This window comes from Charadrius vociferus, unplaced genomic scaffold (assembly GCF_000708025.1).
Source record: "Charadrius vociferus isolate BGI_N301 unplaced genomic scaffold, ASM70802v2 scaffold325, whole genome shotgun sequence".
Lineage (NCBI taxonomy): Eukaryota > Metazoa > Chordata > Aves > Charadriiformes > Charadriidae > Charadrius > Charadrius vociferus.
This window is the reverse complement of record NW_009648526.1, coordinates 2,544,460-2,566,329: the sequence shown is the minus strand read 5'-3', so window position 1 is coordinate 2,566,329 and position 21,870 is coordinate 2,544,460. Positions and strand designations below refer to the sequence as shown.

At 43.6% G+C, this 21,870-nt stretch overlaps 1 protein-coding gene across 1 annotated transcript in view; it reads left to right on the top strand.

Moving 5' to 3' along the window:
• The first annotated feature begins 6,575 nt into the window (after window positions 1–6,575).
• Window positions 6,576–21,870, top strand: part of RFX7 (regulatory factor X, 7) — a 27,881-nt gene continuing 12,586 nt past the window's right edge. The window contains exons 1-3 of the mRNA XM_009885734.1: window positions 6,576–6,602; window positions 15,355–15,437; window positions 16,264–16,386. Coding sequence (XP_009884036.1) covers window positions 16,277–16,386 — 110 coding nt within the window. The 5' untranslated portion in view covers window positions 6,576–6,602; window positions 15,355–15,437; window positions 16,264–16,276. The remainder of the gene's footprint in view (window positions 6,603–15,354; window positions 15,438–16,263; window positions 16,387–21,870) is intronic.

Here is a 21,870-nt window from a genome sequence, read left to right as displayed (position 1 = left end):
TGTAACATGGCATATGTTAAGATGTTAATTGAGCAGCAGCACACATAGGCGGCTGTTTCGTAATTTTCTCCTTAGATGATCCTTGGCTCCAGTTTAACATTTCTTTGTGCTTCTGAATGGAAGGTTATATAAAGATATATTTAGAGCTGTTAGTCTAAGAAAGAGAAGCATTAATTCAGTGAGATTGAGAATTAAGGGCTGAATCCTGCAGGCACCGCTGAGGCGAAACGCGTGTTGTGGTGAGGCTGTGATACTAGTACCTTTTTGATAGTACCACTTACTCTAATAGGGTTGGTAATCCTTCTATTGAGTGGTTCCTCACAGCATGCAGAGTAAATAGGTCCTTTTTTTAATGTCACCTGATGTGGTCAGCGTTGTGGAAGAGATGCTAAATCTTTCCAAAAGGATGTGTGGTCAGTTTGATAATGACACTCTCTAAGGTGGCTTTCAGAAAGATTACTTTGCGAAAACCATCACTGTTGGTATTTCATATCGGACTCTTAACTTGCTGTCCTCGGCAGCTGACTGGGTTTTTGCAGGAGGCAAAGAGGCAACAGGACACTGTTCGGGAGAAAGAGCTCCTTGGTGCTCCCAGCACCCAAATACCCCCTGTGCTGGGGGACGCGTGCCTGGCAAATGCTGCTTATGTGATTTTGCTCCCCGCAGAAGCAGCCTTTCAAGACTACACCCGTAGACCCTGTTGTTATGTGGTTTGACAGACAACCCTCGGAGATTGTCTGGGGGAACGTCTGATGCTGTGGGAAATGGGGGCTTTTCAGAGCTGGGTAATTTTTAAAAGGCCATGTGGTCAAAATAATTCTTCCTTGGCAGACAGCTCTGACTGCTGTCTCGAGTATCCTTCTTATGGGGAAGGCTTGCTTTCAGATAGCTGAGTAAAAATACTGGGGCAGCAGCGTGTGGCCAAACAGCGTCAGGGCTGGGAGGGTTTCCGAACAGCCCCTGCGCCAGTTCCTCTGCTGGAGCTGCTGGTGGCCTTGTGCTGCACTCTCGAGAGAAAAAACTTATGGGTTTTTGGTTTGGTTTTGCTTTTTCCTGTTATCCAAAGCAAGCTTATTTCAGAACTTCATAAGCCTCCTCTCTCTTCGTTAATTGCCTGAGAGGATAGGTGGTTTACCATCTGAGATGGTAACTGGCTAACACTGCTGATGATACCTAACTACACACTGCGATTTTCCTTTTGAGTTGCAACTTCTCTTGGTGTGTCCTGTATACGGGGTAATAATGTAACGTGATGCAGGGGCACTGGAAAGCAGGAGCCCCTGCTGCCGGGTCAGGAGTCATGTGCTGTCTTCATGATGTATGGCACAGCTATTAGCAGTGATGGAAAGTGGGTCCTTTTCATAAATTGCATTAGGGTTTGGCAGAAATGATGTTTTCCCTATGCTGTCCAAAATGTACCAAGCACAGGAAACAAAGCTACAGAGGCTGTTTTTGGGAGGGTGTTCTAGTTTATACAAATATTTGCAGTCCGGGGCTGAAGAGGATACAGAGTATCTGTGGCAACTTCACTGACGGTGCGACTTCTAATGAAAAAATCACTCTGAGCTTCCTGGCTTTGACCACCTAGCCAAACCATTGCGATAACTTGCACAATAAACTGCGCTCCACTTGTCCCCCGAATTTTGCCGAACTGGCCTTGCTGCTGTTACTGACATCTTCCTCCCCTTGAGGATTGAGTCCACTGCTGGTGCCTGAGTGATGAGAGCTGTGTCCTATGTGACTTTCGGGGGTGGAGGTCCCCTGGAGGTGCTTCTGTCCCGCTCCTGCCGGGGACGCAGCCAGGAGCCCTCTCGGCAGGGTCCTCCCCTGCACAGTGTGTCCCAGGACAGGAGTTGTGCTGCAGCGGGTGGTGTTCATACAGCGTGTTCGCTCTGCACGTGCTCCCCAGTATTTGTTATGCTGCTAGCTTTCCTTGGGAGTGAGCGATCTGCAGTTGGAAAGCTGATAAGGGTTAGTTTCAGTGGCTGTGCAGGCTTTGAGAAGGCTTAGAGTTAACTAGGGAGTAGTTAATAAGTTCAAGGGCTTTCTTTTACCTCTCCCAGCCACCTTCCTCTTTCTGGTCTCACAGGCATAAGGCTTCTCACCTCCCTTGTGGTTATATGGCTTCTACTATTTGCAGCATTAAGGAAATACTCGGTGTACTCAGAGCAACTGAATTCTGCCACCTCTTGTAGTATGGTAGTCCCATATTGCTCTGCATAGTTCAGCTACCTATTCCTGAAAGTAAAGTGTTGCTTAATTAGAGGAAGGTTGGCAGCATCTAGTTTTATGCCACTTTGAAAAAAGTTACATCTCGTTGCCTTCTCCCCCAGCTTTTTCCCCTCCATCACTGCCTCAGTGCAAAGTAAACCCAAACCCAGCTGCACACCTGGGGGGAGAACACACTCCTCATTCTGCCCATGCCAACTCAGGGCTTTTAAAATGGGGCTGTTTTGAGTAGAAATGCATAAATAGGTCAGGGGAAGCAGACATGCATGCTTTGGCATAAGACAGAAGAGCAGTTTGAGGAAATGCTTTAGTCTGATTTCCCCACTCCCTGTCCTCCCCAAGATACTTTCAGGAGTTTGTCAACAAGGCTTCAGCTTTTAGGAGCTTAAATTACTGCAGCCCGTGAAAGTTACCTTCAAGATTATCTCGAAGGTCTTGGGCCAAAAGGTTAAGTCAAAAGCTGAGGCTGTTAAGACGAGTTGGAGGCTTTCCAGTAAGGCTTTCCGCTGCAGACCCAAAGCAGCCGACGCGTGTTCCCTGGGATGGCGCAGGGCTGGGGGTCTCCTCCATGGCAGGGAGCCACCCTGCTGGGCTCCTGTAAACCACAGGCGAAGAAAGCCCCTTTTCTCACCTGTTCTACTAAATAGTGGAAGCTGGGCTCTTGTTTTTGCTGGCTCTTCAGAGCTGAGCAGGTTGATAGAGACTGGTGGTGTTTGGGCCAGAGCTGACATTTTTGAGGCGCATTGCTGTAGGCAACAGAACAGGACTACGTCCCACTTGAGTCGCTCAGTGTGCCTTAACTTTCAAACAGTCTGCACAGTGGTATCCACCGAGCAAGAGATTAATCGTTAGCTGTGATAGTATCACCTATTTTTTATTTCATTTTTATTTTTTCAAAGTTTTGATATATAGTTTTATGCTCCCAGGTTCTTGTGATGGGGTCAGTATGTGGTGCAGCCTGGTGAATCCACGGCAGCTGCAAAAGCAGCCACCTTTATTACCACTCATAAGAGACAGCTACCTCCAGAATGAGAAAAGGCACCTTCTTGTCCTGGATGAAACTGTTTGGAGTAGCCTGAATTAAGTTTTAGATCAAGTAAGCAAACTAGTTTAACTTCAGGGAGACTGTCAGCATGAAGAGCTACGGAAGACAGAAGCATCAGCCGTGCTTCTGGCTGGGGGTGAGTCACAGCGAGTCCCCAGGAGCAGCTCTCCAGGAGGAGCAGCACTGGCCGTTGGCTTACAGTGTGGTTTCTAAGTTTAGTTTTCCAGTGGGCTCAGGTCCCTAATAGATTCTAACGGTTATTTTCATTAGCGAGAACATCTATGACTCCCGCCGCTCTCCTGCAGCTGTTCCTAGATGTGTAGCAAAGCGTGTGGGTAGCAGCCTCCAAACGTTCGGAATGGCTCTGTGTAGGGCCCAATTCAGCCTTGCTCTTGGGATTGCTGGTTGCAGTTACTGTAGTTGCAATAGTAATTAGGTAAGGGATGCATTTGACAAAGGCAGAAGCAGACTTATTTATTTGTAAACGAAATTTCAACTTTTAAAACACATCTGTCCTGTTAGTGAAGGAAGAATGGGGGGTGAAATAAACAGACGTGGCAAATACATTGTAACTGGGATGACCATTCCTTTGCCAGCCTTGTCACTTGTGCTTTAATCTCCTGATTCGATGGAGATGCATCCTCCAGTGTCACCAGACAGAGCTTTGCTGTGCAGTGCTCAGGACCGTGAGAAGGTCGCTGCCCCAGTACCTTCCCAGTCAAAGGGCTGGTTCCTCGGGGTTGCTGCTGCTTGGCTTTGACATGGATCGACTCCAGTGGACGGTGTATAAGAAGTGTTTATGTCGTTAGGCACAGGTTTCATAGAATCGGGCCACGTTAACCTGTGCTCTGGTTAGGAGGAAAGAAGCCTCAGTTTACCGCTAGCAAATTTTACTGATGTCCTTCCAGTGTACCAGGGAGCACGGTGCAGGAGGTGAAGAAAATTGCTGTTAGAATAGACATCACGCTTATCCCTGCTGAAGCCATAGGACCTTTGCCTTTTAAAATGTCACAACATCTGCTTGCAGATTGGAGGACATGAACTTGACTATGCTTTTTGTGCCACCAGTTGACGAAAAGGAAACATAGAGAAACTGTATTTGCTGGCTGCCTTACTGCTCTTCTGCTGTGGCTTCTTGACACTGTTGATCGGTGCTGTAGGAGCAGAGGTCACAACTGGAAGACCCTGAACTAAATTTGAGAGCTTACGTTTACTGACTCAGACTGATATTTGGAGATAAAAGGAGAGCTCTAGGGATCTCCTGCCCAGCTGCCTCCTGGCAACTTGCCTCTTTCTCTTTGCAAGAAGAAAATATTAATGCATCTGGGCGTGCTTATGCACAGTTTGGCAGAACCTAGCAGGATGGGAAGCTGTGCTGGCTGAAGCATGTTCTCCTGAAAAGCCTAGCACACAATGTCCTCTGCAAGCCTGAGTAGAGGCTGTATTTGGGCTAAGTTTGATCTGCCTGTTCCCTGCATCCCCTTATCCTCCCTCCTTTTCTGCATTAAGCTATCATGCAAAGCCGTAGAAAAGGTTTAGGTACAAAAATGGGCACATACGCCGGAGCCCTTTTGCTGCCTGCCACGAGCACTGCTTTGTCGGAGAGGCTGTGGATCTGTGGCAGCACCAGGATTATGAGACCCTGTGAGGGACAGGAGGCAACAGGGCGAGGTGGGGTCCACGGTGAAGGAAGTGCTGCTGGAGCAGCCCTCTGTTTGAGTGTGACTTTGCTCAGCACGCTCAGCTTTTGGTCAGACCCGGTGATAACTCTTAGCAGCAGCAGGTTTCCGTGCTTGGTGTCCTTTGACTTTTCTAGTAAGATGGTGGTTTTTGAAGAGTGAGGTGACGTTTGGGTTCCCGTCTTCAATCGCTACAGCAGATGTGAGCGTCTTCCCTAAGGCAGGGATAAAGCTCCCATTTTACTGTTCTTAGCATTCCCTGTTCTTGCAAATCCCCAAGAGCTCTGCTTTACTCCTTGGTGTTCCTGAGTGTCCACCCATCTGATTGTCTTCTGCACAAAGTCAGCTGAAGTGGATGTCTGCTGATGTGCCTACTTCAGTGGACTTATCATATGTTTTTACCTCTAGAAATTTTCTATTGTATGCTGTCACTATAGCATGTGGACTTCTTGTATGGGAAGGAGCAGCAGTATTAGCAGCTCCTGCAGATTTTAGACTATCTGGTTTCAAAATGAGGTGTTGTAATAAGCAGGACAGCCAAACTCCTGCCTTTTTAAGCATCTGATGCAACAGTGGATGCTGGTTTAGTGGCTTTGGTTCCTATCACCACCAGACACTAGAGCCATTTGTTTTGCTTGTTTCTTACTTACGATTTTAGTATATCCATCAGATACCTTACTTGGTCCTTCTTTGTACGTGGCAGAACCTGTACAAAAGTAAAATAACTGAAAATGAGGTGTTTTGTTTTGTTAAGGGGAGATGGAATTATGGTTTAGCCAACTAAAAAGAATCGCTCCCTGAACTCCGAAACCAGTTGTTCAGTGCTCGGTCAGTAGGTGTCCAGCAGTAAAGACTATTGGGTTTTGCACGATAAAGCTCCTGCTCCTCTTCAGAGTGATGATAAAATGCCTTCAACTGATGCGGTCAGACCAAGCACGTGAAATACAGCACCCTTAAGAAACACAAAGCTGTTTATGAGTGTGTTTATGTGAAGTATAATAAGTTTCATACCGTTTGCACTCCTTGGCACATGTACTGAGGTCATTTGTGGCATACTTTAATTCAGTCCCCACCCAGCGTCTTCTTAATAAGCCAACTGGGAGGTAGTGAGACTAACGTGGAAAACTCCTAAGTTGCCAGTGGGACACCAATTGTCTGCTTTGTAGCAGCTCTTTGGAAAGCTAAGAAATAAGTGCCTTGAAGTGGTGGGATTTACTGAAGCGTGGGGAGAGGAGGGTGTTAATTGTGTTTACAGATGAACAAGTAAAATGCATCTGAATTGTGAAAGAGCTTATACTAGAAAGTAGTAACATCCATCCTGGCTGCTTTGCAACTTGGGATAGTAGCTCCCAGTTGCAGTTATATTTCATTTAAAAAAATATGCAGTTGTTATATAAAAGGGCAAACCAGCTAGAATTCTAACAAGCAGTTAAATTTGGGTGACTTTCTACAAAAAAATAGCCGGATGAGTATCCTTCCATAGGCTAGCAGGGTATTTCACAGCAGGGCATTAAGCCTGTAGTACAGTGATAGAAATTCTAACATGTAATATTTTTGTTGTTGCTGTTTAGATTAATTCATGATTTCTATTCTCTCTTTCTTCCCTCACGTCTAGCAAAACTGTACAATCTAAAGTGGACTGCATTTTGGTAAGTACAACTCCAGAATGCTTTTTAATATTTAATAAACCGTGAGACCAAAATAGATGGCTCTGGAGACTGACAGCTATTATGAAGGCTTTCCGTAGCAGTGCTTTAAGAAACTACCATTAAATGTGCTCAAAATTAGTTCCCATTGCCAAAAAAGTACATGATGTGGGTTTGGTGGTTTTTTTCCGTAGGAGTAGTGACCTCTTGTTGCCAGCAGCAATGGCTGTGATTGCCACTTGTAGAGCTGTCAGTATAGATACCACACAGAAAGGTGACTTACTGCTTTTGTAATCAGGATTTTATTAAATGCAAGATTGTGTTGCACAGATGAGAGTTTACATGAAGCCAATTGTGCCTTCAAGTTCCATTGCTCTTTAGGCCTTTAATGACAACAATTACTGCTTTTGTTGTTGTTTCCTTGAACAGTTAATTCATGGCCAGTACTATGTTTTAAGGAAGGAAGTAGATTGAACTGCATGTTTGCACAAAACCTGAGAGGCGAATGTCCCCGTCTGTGAAAATCTTGCAGGTGTCATAATTATCAGATTTTTGGTTTGTTTTTTTTAAACCTTGCTAACCTCAAAAATTGCACACCATCTCAGGTACCTTCCCAGAAATGTGCAACTTTACGGGTCCTGTTAGCACCACTGTACTACTTAGGACAGAGGGATAACACCGTTTTTAGAAGGAAAGCCCTTGACGTGCATAAACGTGATCTTCCTTTGTGCATTAAAATAACAGGGTCTAGACAGGGATAAGTGACTATTTCTGGGAAGCAAATATCTAGCACTAACTCAGAAAGAGGTTTTATTTGTTTGTTTCTAATAGTGAGCAGGTTGTGAGTTTCTTTAAATCAGAGTCTGAGTTCATAAATCTTAAGACTGGAAGGGACTGCTTATTCTGACTTTCTACCTTCGGCATTTCACGCAGAAGTACCAGCGGGTAAGATAGAAAGATGACACAGAAAACCATCTGGATACTATCAAACAGAATCTGTTCAGCTGTATGCCTGAGCTAAATAAGAATACTCCTTAAAGCCACATTATCAAAGGCTAATTCAGCTGTCACTGGATTCTTTTTACTTCAAATGTTGTCTTAATTTATTGTGGTAAGAGGTTTAAAGTAAGCTGTATTGTTGTTCTGCAGACAAACTTTGGACCCAGTTTTGCATATGCTTAAAGATTCTTGGATGCATCCACCTAAAATAGTAACGTAAAGCAACATTTTTGTCCACTTTATTCCTCCTCGACATTTGTGGACATAAAGCATGTGAGTCTTCGGTGGCAAAAGGGCCACTGTTTTTCTGTGGTGAAAAATGGGACGTGGGGTAGGTGTTGCTAAGTAGCATCAGAGCAGAAATAAATAAGCAGGAGGTTAACCAGTCATCTGCTTCTTGGAAATCTGTTTTAAGAAAATAGAATTACACTAGGACAGTTCTTGCATTAAATTCTGCAGATTTGCGGACCTAGGGTACTGAGGTAGGGGTTGCCAGTTTGTGTGAGCCCGTTCAGTTGTGTAGGTCGCACCCATCGGACGGACAAGCTATTTTTCTGACTAGTGCTCTTGGACACAAAGCAGTCTCCATGGCTTGACTTGGAACAGAGCAGCGCTGTCCTGACGGTCTAATTTCCTGTTCCCGATGCCTCCTTGTCTGTCCTGCTGATGAGTTCAGAGGAGCCCTGTCAACAGTGGAAAGGCCACTCTAGGTTAGCAAAGGTAGATCTGATGCTTTTCAGGTAGTTCAAAAAACAAAAATCCAAGATCAGAATAGTTTCAGCAAATAAACTGAATTCTGGCAAAATGATTTCTGCATTTTTACATGCTTTGGGAAAGCTGTGAGCTGCAAGACAGAATCTAAAAGTATGTTAAACTAAAAGGCTGTGACTGTATAGCTCTAAATAACTTGTTTGGAGCTTTCTTGTAGGCTGGTCCAGTTTTGTCCTGCAGGAGGTAGATGAGCAGGTTGCCTCTTTGGTGGAATGTGTATGGGTTTGTCGGAGCAGCCCTGTGCTTGGGATACCTACTGACTGCAGAGCGTCCAACTCCAAGCTGATGGGCAGGTCAGGACTTCCTTTAAGTGCACGTTCTTACATGTTTGGTTCATACAGAAACCTTTTCAGGGCCTTCCAATCAGTCTCATGAAGCACAAAGGGACAATGCCTGTCCCTTGTCTCCCCTCTAACTGTAAGGAGGAGATTTGGGACTAGCTTTCAGTGAGACTGGGAGGTGCTGATGATACCTTAAAGCATTTAAACGTGATCAGTTTGCTAGCAATCTTAAAAGAAAAAACACGAGTAGAGAAAAATGAGACTCTGCTTGTTGCCGTTTGTGTTTGGCAGCACCAGTCACAGCCACGGTGCACAGAGCGGTGCGTGGATGCTCTTTGGCACATAGACTGCCCAGTTCAACACAGGATAGCAAGAGAGAGAAATAGGAAGAAGAAATAGAGGTGATGGCAGTAGTCTGTGTCGGGCAGGTAGCTAGCAGCAGAGAACTACAGAAAACAGCTGGTATAAGGGCACTGGGGCTGCAATTACTCATACGGGAGACCAAAGTTATCTGCCTTTTACTTGTTATACCGCACCACTTACATTCTGACATACTGTCAGTTTCTGGGAGATCATAAGAAAATCATTGTATGCTGTGCAATCCAAAAAGATAATTAGCAAGAATTGTGGTGTAAACAGCCATTAAAAATTCATTATAACATCTTTTTAACTGTAGTAAACATGTCTAGCAGGAGATTCTCTTATGACTTCACTTGTTATATTTGTTGCCACATACTAAGTGAACTCTTGAACCTGATTTTTAAAGTGGTGTGCTCCAAATAATCGCTCAGCAAGAAGGTTATGGTTTCTTTCTGTAGTCCTCTGAAAAGAGGTCAGTGCTGGTGAGGGAGTGCCGGATCGATGGCCGTGAAAACCAAAGCTGCCGGTGGCTGGAGCAGTTACCTTGTGGGCAGTGGCAGCGTTTAAGATCTGTTGAAGCAGTGTGCCTTGGTCCTGCTGTGGAGAAGGTGGTGGCTCGTCACTTGCCTTTTTGGCCCGACAGGAGGCGGGCAGAAGCTCTCTGAAGCTTTGACAGCTGTGCTTGGACACTGTCAGGGCAAAGCTGCCGTGTGTTTTTAGGGCTTGTTTGGAGTATTTAGCACCTGAAATATGTTTCTGCTTCTCTTCGGATAAAGCACATCAAACGCAGTTAGTAGCAGCTTTTTGGAGTAATAGGTTCTGTTTCAAGTATTAGCTATTTTCTGTCTTGATCATATTTCCGACAAACCGTCTGACCTTGAGCAGATTATTTAACCTTTGCTTCTTGTTTCTCGGTTCAGAGAGTGGGGAGATGATTGCTTGACTACTTTGCTATTCTTAGTCTGGTTGTTAAATAATAGATGTTTGTTCTGCTGAAGTATGACAAGTTTTAGAAGCAGCCTGCCAGTAGGTGCGAGTTACATTGCCGTTGGCATAGCCTTCTTTACTTCGATTAGAGTATAGTTATCTATAAATACTCAAAATGTGGAAAGAAATATTAAGATCAGTCTATGCTCTGTAAAATAGCAGTCTTGCAAAAAGCTTGCAGCAGCGCCCCCGGCCTTCAACTCCTCTTCAGCAGATCTCGAGGACAGAAATAACCTGTAATTCTGCCTTTATGGTGGAAATATGAAGTAGTGAAACACGGCACTCAAATTTGAACTGTGTTCATTACAGAATTTGTAACTCTGCTAATTGTTCCTTAGTATATTCTTCCTCTATCTTATTTAAAGTTTGACATAGCTAAATGTTTTCTTCTTTAAAACAATCCAGAAAAAGCACATTTCCGGGAGTTTTCCTATGGTAATCCCTGTTGACAAATGAAATTGATTGATGAAATGATTGATGAAATTTCACCAGTGTTTGTGACCTGACCATAGATCAGCAGGCAGATAAAAGCAAATAGAGAGAACCAATCTACCAAGGTCGGGAAACCTTAAATCATGTTCTGTGATTCTGGAGACTCCTGTTCAAATTTCTAGGTTCTCTGGTTCAAGCAGGAACTCATGTTTCCTATAACACAGATCAAGTCCTTAACCACGGTCTGTGTTGAACTGATCTTTGTCTCTTTGTGCTGTGAAAAGTTTCAGTGTCTACTTAGTGTCTCTCAGAATGGAACCAGATGTCAAACCCTGCTATTTTCATTTTAAAAAACAACAAACTCACAGCATCTTGGCCATCCTGGTTTATTTCACAGCTGTTTATTTGCTCAATCAAAACGCCCGTTAGAATGAAAAAGAAAGTTGCTTCTGTTCCTAAGAGATCCTTGTTCTGTGTCTGTCTCAGGCAGCAAAGGACAGATTCATTTGGAGCAGATCTATGTGGCCACTGATAAAGCAAATATAAATGGATCTCTGGTTTAATTTGTTTGCTACATATTTTGTGCATCTCTTTAGTGAACTATCTATATTTGGTAACTGTCAAAACAAAAATATCAGATATTTTCTGCTCCTTTATATGGTGCTGAAAGTCTTTGCTTAGCTGTGACTTGAGGTTTCTAATTCTTTGTCCTTAGTTTTTCTGCTTCAGAATATAAGATCACTCATATATTTTGAGTACTTGACGTATTTTTTGCTAAATTGAAGCCAAGTTGTGAAAGTAAGTATGAATGCTGCTTGCTCCTCATCTTAACTGAATCTTCCTTTATTTAATATGGTTCCAATTACAGGAGATAAATATAATGTGTGAGGAGCAAGCGTAATAGAGGTAGTGCTTTGTGATGGCTTTACACCTCAGCCCTGCGAGCAGTTTAGCATGCTTATGCGTTTTTCTAATGCAGCTTCAAGAAATAGGGTTTATAAATAGCCTTTGGAAAATCAGACAGTCTTCGTCTGATTTGATAGAACCAGTCAATCAAGGTCAGGAAAGTTTGAGCAAAATTTTTACTTAGATCCTTTTAAGTAGCAGAAAAGGACTCCCCAGACATTTTTCATTCTGTATGGGTTTTAAAACTATTGTAGCATAAGGTTGAACAGGCTACGCAGAGGGGAATTTGTCCAAGATGCTGCCAGCATCACAGTATTCCTTTTGATGCTGTGACTCTTTCTCACTCTATTGACCTATTTTTTCCACACTATTGACCTATTTGGGGGATGGCGGTGAAGAAAATTTATAGTGTATTTTGTGTTCTTGTTCCTTTTTATTCATTTCTATATGCATCCAACTTAGCACAAAGAAAAACTTGGGATGAATGGATCTTTTTCTTCTTGGTCAGTAGGCCAGCTGAAATGTTCCTTCACTTTCCCAAATTCTTTTCTGATTATATTAAGAAATTTGAAAGTTTTGATACTTTGAACAGTTGCAGTAACAGTTATTACTGAATTCACCAGACCTTTAGCACTGAGAACTGCTGAATGTCAGCTGAGGTTGAGGAAGAGTTTGCACTTACAGAGGTTGTAAACAAAGTTTTGAGAGTTTTAGAAATGCTTAGAGCAAATAGCCTAAACAAAACATAACGTTTAACAAAGCTTTAAACTAAACAAAACATGATGTTTCCTGAATCTGCTTGCACTGACTGTCACATTCCATCCCTTCACTGCCACTTCTTTAGTTTTAAGATGATTTTCTCTAAATAGATTCAGTCTCATCTAATAAGCTTAGGTTTATCTCATTATCACCCAGGTAGGATTACCTCTGTGAACTGCCTGTGACTCCTGGCTGCGTGCTAACTTTCCCGTTTTGAGGAAGTCCTGCCTCCCTAGGGCTTCCCTGCAGCCTTCCCTGGAAGCTGAAGGATTTGTGCAGAAAGTGCTGCCCGGGGCCAGGCGTGGAGAGGAGTGGGGTTTGAGTGCAAACAGCGAGAGAACATCACTGTCCAGCAGCTTCCAGCTTCCCGTATTCTGGGCTGCATCCCCAGCGGCATGGCCAGCAGGTCGAGGGGCGGGATTCTGCCCCTCTACTCTGTTCTGGTGAGACCCCATCTCCAGTACCGCGTCCAGCTCTGGGGCCCTCAGCACAAGAAGGATGTGGACCTGTTGCAGGGGTTCCAGAGGAGGCCACAAAGATGCTCTGAGGGCTGAAGGACCTCTGCTGTGAGGACAGGCTGAGAGAGTTGGGGTTGTTCGGCCTGGAGAAGAGAAGGCTCCAGGGCGACCTTATAGCCCCTTCCAGTATCTGAAGGAGGCCTATAAGAAAGCTGGAGAGGGACTTTGTAGAAAGTCATATAGTGATAGGACAAGGGGTAGTGGTTTTAAACTGAAAGAGGGGAGATTTAGATTAGTTATTAGGAAGAAATTCTTTACTGTGAGGGTGGTGAGGCACTGGCACAGGTTGTCCAGGGAAGTTGTGGCTGCCCCATCCCTGGAGGGGTTCAAGGCCAGGCTGGATGGGGCTTTGAGCAGCCTGGTCTGGTGGAAGGTGTCCCTGCCCTTGGCAGTGGGGTTGGAACTAGGTGACATTTAAGGTCCCTTCCAACCCAAACCATTCTGTGATCCCACTGAGGATGTGAGAGAGCTGTATTCCTCAGTTTTGCTGATAAAAGAGTTGCTGGCTCGCTTGCATCCTTTGGAAGAGGCTTTGCTAACAATCCCAGTCACACTTTTTCTCTACATATATATCATTGGGGTTTTTGTTGTGGTGGTTTTTGTTGTTTTTTTTCAAATTAGGGATTTTGAGGGATGGGGCCTGTGTAGCAGAGCCTCCGTGGCTCAGGCAGGGCTGTTCCACTTGCCCTTCCTTCTGCCAGGACCCAGCAGAAGTTGCTTCAACTGCAGTGGGCACTAAGACGACTTCAGTATTTTTTGATGAAAGGTTTAATGTTTCTTCTGAAACCTCACCTTTTATGTTGCACTCTGGCACATTAGACTTGGAAGTGAGAGGTTGTCTTCCACCTGAGCATCAGTCATTGGGAGTGGTTTTGTTTTGCCTGGGATACTTTTGCCGCATGGATTAGCACTTACCATGCAGGGTAATCTCACCTGAACAGCGTCCTTTGATGTGCTGCTTTGGCATTTGCCATTTAAAACAAAGAGCAGCTCAGTTTCTCAAAGAAAAGGAGGTCTAATAAAAAAGTGCAAATTTTCTTGCAGTTGTTAAATTTCTATCTTTTCATAAATAAACGCTTAATTTTCTGTAAATTCTCTCTTTGAAGAGCATTGATCTTTTCACTAATGGTTTTGTTAAAGGAAAACCAGCCAGTGCAAATGCTGTGATTTATGCAGGAAAGGGAGAACAGAGAATTTGACAAAATTCTCTAAGAAATACCTCTCTGGATATTTGGTGGTCTGAGCACTACTGCTGTGTAAGCTGCTGTAGGGCCACGCAGAAGTCGGTGTCAGCAAATTTCCAAAGTTTGTCAGAGAAAAAAAAACCCACCCAAATGTAGTGGTTTGCTGCAGCTTATAAAAGCAACAAATCCAGTGTCTGTTACCTGGCTGCTGCTGGAAGTGTTTCTCTTGGCTCCACGAGCGCCTGTCGCATCGCTGGTGGCCCAGTTCTGCAGAGCAGTTTTGCGGTGGGGATAAGGGAGCTCCAGCGCCCTTCCCTGGACAGCGTGTCCCTCTGGGCATGTCACTCACAGTCTGGGGTCAGGGAGGGACCCCTGCATTGTCCCCAGCGGAGGGGAAGTGGGAGCTCACCTCTCTAGTGCTGCTGTTAATTTTGCACCAGCTGAAGCGAGGTGGATCTGGACATGATGAGGATGGGTAGGGAGCCCTGGTTTGAAGTGAAGTTTAGGTTTTTAGTTTCCCTGTTACCTATTCTGCTCATTGCTGAAGTAAAAAGCCAGGAACTGTTGGTCCTGCTCTCTTCTCTTCCTTTGGAAAATGTTACATTGGCAGTAAGACACCAGTAAAGCAAAAGAGAATTAACTGTAATCCAAAAGCTGTATTCTGACTTAAAAGGGATCATGAGAGTCTTTCACTCTGTGCTGGTGGTGCACCACCTCATGCATTGCCTCTGCAGCATCTTCCTGAAGGAGAACCCGTTTGCTCCTTGTAGCACAGCTTTACTTGCGCTGGTGCTGAGCAGGCCTGAGCACATTACCGTAACTGATCTTCCTAGGATTCTGAAGTCCACGCAGCTGGATTCAGATGACCAAAAGCTGGTTCGTAGATAGCAATCACTGTTTGCATACACCAGGTAAAGCTCCCCCTTGCGTCTGATCCTCGGCTGGTATCCTCTGGAGGGGGAGTCCAGCATTGCTGAGTATCATGTTAACTGAATGGCTTGTCTTCACTACCTGTCTAATAACTCTGATTTCCAAAGCAAAGAAAAAATACATATGCATATAGATAGATTTTTAAAATGTCTTCATTGAAGTCTGTGACGCTTAACTATTAATAGGTGGTGGATCACAGGATCGGGACTGACATCCCATGTTGTTACAGCATAGCTGGGTTTTGATGCTGTCTTCTCAGAGGTGCTTCACACGTGCTCAGAGAAGATAAAGTTTTCACGTTACGTGTCTGGTTACAGAAGTGATCAGTTATTAACATTTTTCCAGATTCTGCTTTTGGTGCATGTGAATTTTGTAATGGTGGTCAGTGCTTTGTAGTGTGTGGCGGCATGCAAATAAAATAGAAAATCATGTTTCTGGTCCCAGAGTTCTCATAGTCACATTTTTCACATAAGTAAATACTGTCTTGTTTAAAATTTATATTACTTAAGAATACGCTGTTGGATGACAGTTTTTAGCTGTCAAGCTCAACTCTTACTGTTTGCTTTTTCTCCTCCTCCCCAACCTTTTTTTTTTTTTTTTTTTTAACCAAACCACCTTTGTTATCTAGCAAGAAGTTGAGAAGTTTACAGACCTAGAGAAACTCTACCTCTACCTTCAGCTGCCTTCGGGTCCCAACAATGGAGACAAAAGGTATGCGTGTGAGTGTGTAAATGCGAGCAGCTAGTACTTTCTGTGGCACTTATCTGCTGACGAACCATTCACATGGGGTGTTTGGTAGCAGAAGGAGCCTTTATTAAACATTAAGGACTCTTTCTTTAATTTTGATTTTCTTTTTTTTTTTTTTTTTTTTTTAACTTTGGAATCTTTAACGCATGAATAGCTTGTAAATATAAACCTCCTAAAATGCAAGAATCATCAGAGAAAGTGTTTTGCAGCTTAAGTGTGATTGTTCCTTCACTTTTTATGTAGGAAGTGATAATACAGCAACACAAATGCGATGGTGGGGGAAAGAAGGAAGTAATGGTATTTCTGGTAACATTTGTTTGACTAAAGAAAGGTCTAGAAAACCCACCTGCAGATCCCAACATCACAAAATTAGTGTGTGTTCCCAGTAGGATGGTTGTAGGCAGGCAGGTGCCTGCAGGAAGTGCTGTGAGATCTGCTGGGAAAGTTGGGTGTTTCCAAAGGGCAGCTGGCAAATGGAGCAGGCAAAAGCTTAGACGTGGTCAGTAAGGAACAATACATTTAAAAGGAGGAGTAGGTGAACTCTCAGCCATCACTGTCTACTTGCAGCTAAGTATCAGTCAAGAACTGGAGTGTGAAGTTTCTTTGCTAAATTGTGGATGAAAGAGGGAGACAACTGCTGCCCACACCGCAAGGAATAGCTAAATGTGTGAGGTGCTGGCCCTTGTCTCTGGTGTCTCTCCACCTGTGTAGGCAGACAATTATTAAGTCTTGTAACTGAGGAGGAGCTCTGGAGCGAAGTCTTCATCAGCACTGCTGCTTCTTTTGCTAGTGATCAGATCTCCATGTCGTCCAGCCGTGCCCAGCAGATGCACGCCTTCTCGTGGATACGGAACACCTTGGAAGAGCACCCTGAGACATCCCTTCCCAAACAGGAGGTTTATGATGAATACAAGTGAGTGCTCCCGAACCGGATCCATACGTACGGCTTTAGCTAGCATAGATAGTTCTGTGACACTGGCTCTACAGGTGCTCCGCTGATACACATGTGTAACAAGTGCATATAGCAGAACAAGGCCATATGTACTAGTGTACCTGAGAGCGTACTAGCTCTACAGTGAGGCAAACTGTATTCATTATTTCTGCCACTGAAGATAACTGTGATGTTTAAATTGTGCATTAGGTATGCTGAAGGAAAAGTACAAGTATTTCTTAACAAGTAAATATCCGTATGAATATTGATTTTGTTTTGTGGAGAGCGCGGCACAAGTAAAAAGCACAAGTTACTATCTTACAGTACATTTTGGTCTGCTTATATATATATATATATATATATATATATGCACATGTGACTGCTTTAACAAGGATGAAGGGTTGAATTGTTCCTCCTGGAAATGCAGCTATTTTGCACATAAGATCTAGCCCATCACACCTTTCTTTCCAGAATAGTGCATAAATATTGGACCTTCCTGCAGCAAACCTGATTTCTACAGAGACACAATATATCTGAATATGTATGAAACCAGTAACCAAGGCCACTGTGAGTCTGTGTTGTCAAGTCTCAAAGCTACCGTGTAACGAGAAAGCGATTAGAAGCAAGGGAGAGGGAGCTGTCTGACGGAAGTTGGATTTGAATTCATTTACAGAACGTTCCCCACGGGGGGAGGAAAAAAAATCATCCTCAGCCCAGTTGCCTGAAGATGAATAACAGATTTATGATCTAGTATGAATATTTCCATAATCTGAGCGATTACAGTAATTTGCAGCGAGCTGAATCCCTTCACCTCCTAAGTGCCTACAGGATTCAGCCTTCAGTAATTATTGCAGGGTTGCCTTCCGCAAATGCCTTCTCTTAATTAACTCGCTCTGGTCAAGTTTTTTACTCTGGCTGAGCTGAGACATGATGGCATTCGCTTGCCTGGGGTTGATAAACATGCACACACCTATTTCTGAAGTCTCGCCATCGACTGGAGCGGTGACGCAGCCTGGAAATATAGCCAATGGCACAGACGTGCCGGGGTGGCCAATCCCCGAGCAGCAGCCGCTCGCGCAGACACAGCAACAGCGGCAGCTGCTGTGCAGGAGAGAGATGGAAGCGTTATTCTTAAATATATTTCTTATTAAATAATTTATGGCCTGCTTCAGCAACAAATCTGCTTGGCTTCCATGCTGTGCCAAGCTGCAGATGCCCAGAAAAATCATCATCTACAGATTGTGGAGTGTGAAATTTGGATGGCTTTTGTATGTAGCTGCATCAAGCATTTGTGTATTGTATTTTTTTTTCCTGACAAAATAAGGGTGGTAAGCAAATATTCAGGAAAATATCAAATGTTTGGAATCTGTTCTCCTTTGAAAGCATCTGTTCTGTTTTTAAAACATTCAGTTTCTTTGAATGTTTTCATGAGTTATTCTTGCACACCAAAGGAATAGTCTTGGAGTGGGAGGTGGGGAACAGGCATATAAATAGATAAGAGACTTAGTTTTGATAACTCATTTTTCTTTACCTAAGGGTGTTAAGACCTCTCAAAACTCACTTCTGTCATATTAACAAGTTAGCATTGCTCTCCTCGATGTGCAAAGATAGATGTTGCATGAGCTCACAGTGAGCAAGCTTATGCACTCTGCATCTATAAATCAAAGTTACAAGGCTTCAGAGTGTGCCACATCATACCAGCATCTCAATTCCTGCTAAATTTTGGTCAAAATAAATCTTGCAAAACTAGTGGGCTTCTGCATCCCCTTTCATGTGTTTTGCCTTTTTTTTTTTTTTTTCTGTGAAGAGGGAAAGGCGCAGAAGCTTGTGGTCTACGCAAGTCCACCATTGGCAAGTGTTGATAGTGTTTCCAGCTCCTCTACATTTCAGTAGCCTCTTCTCACTGAGCTTATTCAACATAGTGACTCTTCTTTCTGTTTTCTTACCCTTATATTTAATTGTGAATTCGTGTCTTTTAACTGGATAAAAGTCAATGGATTAATCTCCCTTTTGAAAGTGATAAAATAAATGAAAAATGCATCATAATGTAAGGCAGTAGCACTTGGGAAGGCTGAGAGCTTGCAGCTGAATTTCAGAAAGGAGGTAGATGAGAGCTAGTTCACCTCTTGTTGGTGGTGTGATGCCGCTTGCACTGCCAGAATAGGTCAGGCTGCAAGAAGCTGTGCTTCTGTTGGGCACACGCGGCTCTCTTGCCATCTTCCTCTGGGAGTTATGGGGGAATAGAGTCTGGAAAATACTATGGGAACTCAGGGGGAGCTGCCTAACATGTTGCAGAGAATGGATGCTGCTTGCCGTCAAATCCTCTCAATGTTTTCTTGTAAGTCAGTTTTACTTGGGCGTCTTCTCCCTGTTCGTAAACACCCTTCTGGAGGCAGCTAGGTGTAGATTTAGCTGAGTTAAGACTCGAAATCCTAATTCTCTAAAGTGCAGTCTTGCAGTACAAAAATCCCTGTTTGCGCACAAAATGATTTGTTGAGCCTTCAGTAAACACTTGGGTCCTCTTATCTTGCTTCTACTGCAGTCACGCAAGCAAAGTAAGTAATTCATATTTGTTTGGTACCCTGAAGATTCACTTGATATGGAGTAGGAGGTCTTTGAGTCATCCCATATCTCTTTCCTTTAATCTGTAAATCATTAATCCTTGCTTCACTGGCTGCTGGGCCACCCTGATGCCACCTGACACATAGATTGTGTGCACTAAGAATGTTAAACACCAAGTCAGAAGAAGAATATTCCGAAGCTAGCACAAAAGGGGGCAGTAGGTGTAGGAATACAATGTCTGTTAAACAAATAAAAGATACAAGATACATAGTAATCTTGTTTGGTAGCACTTAACCAGTATTTTTATATAAAACTCCCTGATGGGAACAGGATGGGACCTATTGTATTATAAAGTCCAGTCCTGTGTCGTAAGCAGCTACTTAAGTATTCCTTTTAACAGCCCATCAAACTCCATTTAAAGTAGTTGTTTCCCACCTCTGCTGCAGTTTCATTTCTGTGATGGTTTTCAGACATCTGTTTTCCCATCCTACATGATTGTTAGGACTCATTTCTGTGCCAACGTTGTTCATCAGCTTAACGAGAGCCTACCTCTTCCTAAGGTTCTTCACTTTAACCCGTTTTTCGAGACCAGTTATTTAGCTGGATTGGACAAGTCAAGGTCTTTGTTTCATTTCCTGCAGTAGATTCTTTATCATTTGCTATTCCTAGTGCTTTTTCTGCCCAGGAAGCTGTGTAAGCTGGGCTGCATAGCCTGACTGTCTTCATTGCCTTTTTGGTTAATCTTCTCTGTGGTTTAATTCAGGTGCACTCTCAGTGGTTTTTATGTCTTGAGGACACTTAATTTGAAGATTTTTTTTTTTTTTTTAAAAAGGACCTTTTCTCCTTCATACGTAGGGGAGCTCTGTACAAAGGAACAGAAGCACCCGCGTGTCCATTGTCATTCCTGTCTCTGCGTAGACCTTCCCTCCCCCCATCTGTCTCCCACCCACCCTTCAAATAAGCAACACAGCTCCTGGGCTCAGCGATGTGCCAAGAGTGCAAGTAGCAGAGAGAAGAGCTTCAGGGAAGAGACTCCTGGTATGTGTTGTCAAGTCAATGAGAGACCACAGATGGACATGAAGGGCTCTCAGCTGAGCCAGGAGGAGGAGGGGCCACATGGGATGATCTGTCTGAAAACTGAAATTACATGATAATAATAATAGCTCAGAAATCACAAGCTTGCAGGAGCTGCCAGTATGGATACGAGGGGACCACAGAACTGTATGTTTTGCTGCTAGCAAGTAATTGTCTTGAAACAGATGTGTTAGACTTGAGGAACTGATCCCCCCTCCTTTTATTTATTTGTTTTCTCCTAGAGAGGGAATAAATTTAACTTTAATGTTGGTTGATTGGTAGGTCCCTAATCCTGTTGGGTTTTTTCATTTATTTTGTTAAGCTGACGCTGCTGAGTTTCAGTCAAAGATACTGCTGACTGTGGCAGAGAAATTCAGACTTAATGTCCTGTGATCAGCATCAGTAAGCGACAAACACACACCTTTCAGGAATTTTCAGAGTAAAGTTAAAATCCGTTGGAGCCTGACAAGATGCAAGGGAAAAAAAGGCACACAGGGGCCTGTATTAGACATAAAGCAATGTCTGATTCCTAAGAGGGTGCAGCGAGGGAGGAGAAAGTAGTCCTTTGTATTAACTTCAAAGGGACATATCCAGAATCCAAATTCTGAGGCTGACGTGCATTGAAATGAAATATGTTCGTATATGTTATGGTTTGAGGACCCCGCAACAACTTATTGTCATTTAGACAATTATTTTATCACCGGATGACCCCTCCCCACACAGGCAGGGGAATCGGGGAAAAAACAAGGAAACACGAGGGTTGAAATGTAAACAGATTTAATAGAATAAGACTTGAAAATTAACATTAATAACACTAAAGAACCATTATTGATCCTGATACCAATATAAAATATACAAAGATTATACTCAGCCCACTCTATCTGTAGGAAGCTGTGCACTCGCAGCCCTGGACAGCAAACGTTGGACACTGCGAGCGCTACAGCTTTAGGAGGAAGGGAAGGGCTCAGGGGTCTGGCACTGGGGCAAGAAGTTCTCAGGATTGCAGCCACCATAGAAGAGAGAACTTCTCAACAAACTTTCTAATTTATATTGAATATGATGTTCGCAGTATGAAATATTCCTGTTGGCAATCTCAGGTCGAGTGCCCAGGTCTCGCTCCTCCTCATCCCTGCACCTGGCAAGCTCAAAACCACTGAGACCTTGAAACCCACATACCATAGCTGGCTATAAAGTAAATATTTTCGCAAATTCAGACACCGGAATCTTCTAGAAATGTAGTTTTCCCAAGCATTAGAAGAGACCTTACTGAAAAGTAAAATTGCTGAAAGAAATTAATCTTGTGTCACTTTAACTGGGACAGTATATAAACTGGATAAAAACCTTCTCGATGTCCCATACAGAAACCAGACTAATGGCTGAGTGTGTCCCAGGTTGTAGGCCACGTGTCCAGGTTTGGACAGAGTGGCTCGGTAGCTGGGGGATGTAGGCATGCCTGAGCTCTGCAGGGAAATGTCAGAAATAGCCTAAGTCTTGCTGTTTATCATCATCAAAATCATGATGTTTGTGGTAGTGCTTTCCAAGTGGAGGATACCTACGTACAGCCAAGGTGAAGGCAGCAGATACTTACTCTGTAATGACTAGTATTTTTACAGAGAAAATAAATGTGGTGGAAGTATCTCAAGAAATACATACTGCTTTATATAGAGCTACAGCTTTCTGAGAAGACATTTTGACTGGCCCACTTGGATGCAAATGCCGTTGCTAATTGTTACTGGTTTTACTAGGCGATGTTGGGAATGAAATATCCGTTCCAAGAGTGCTGCTTTTTCTTTCTTTCTTTGTTCTTTATAAGCAGAGATTTGTTTGTAC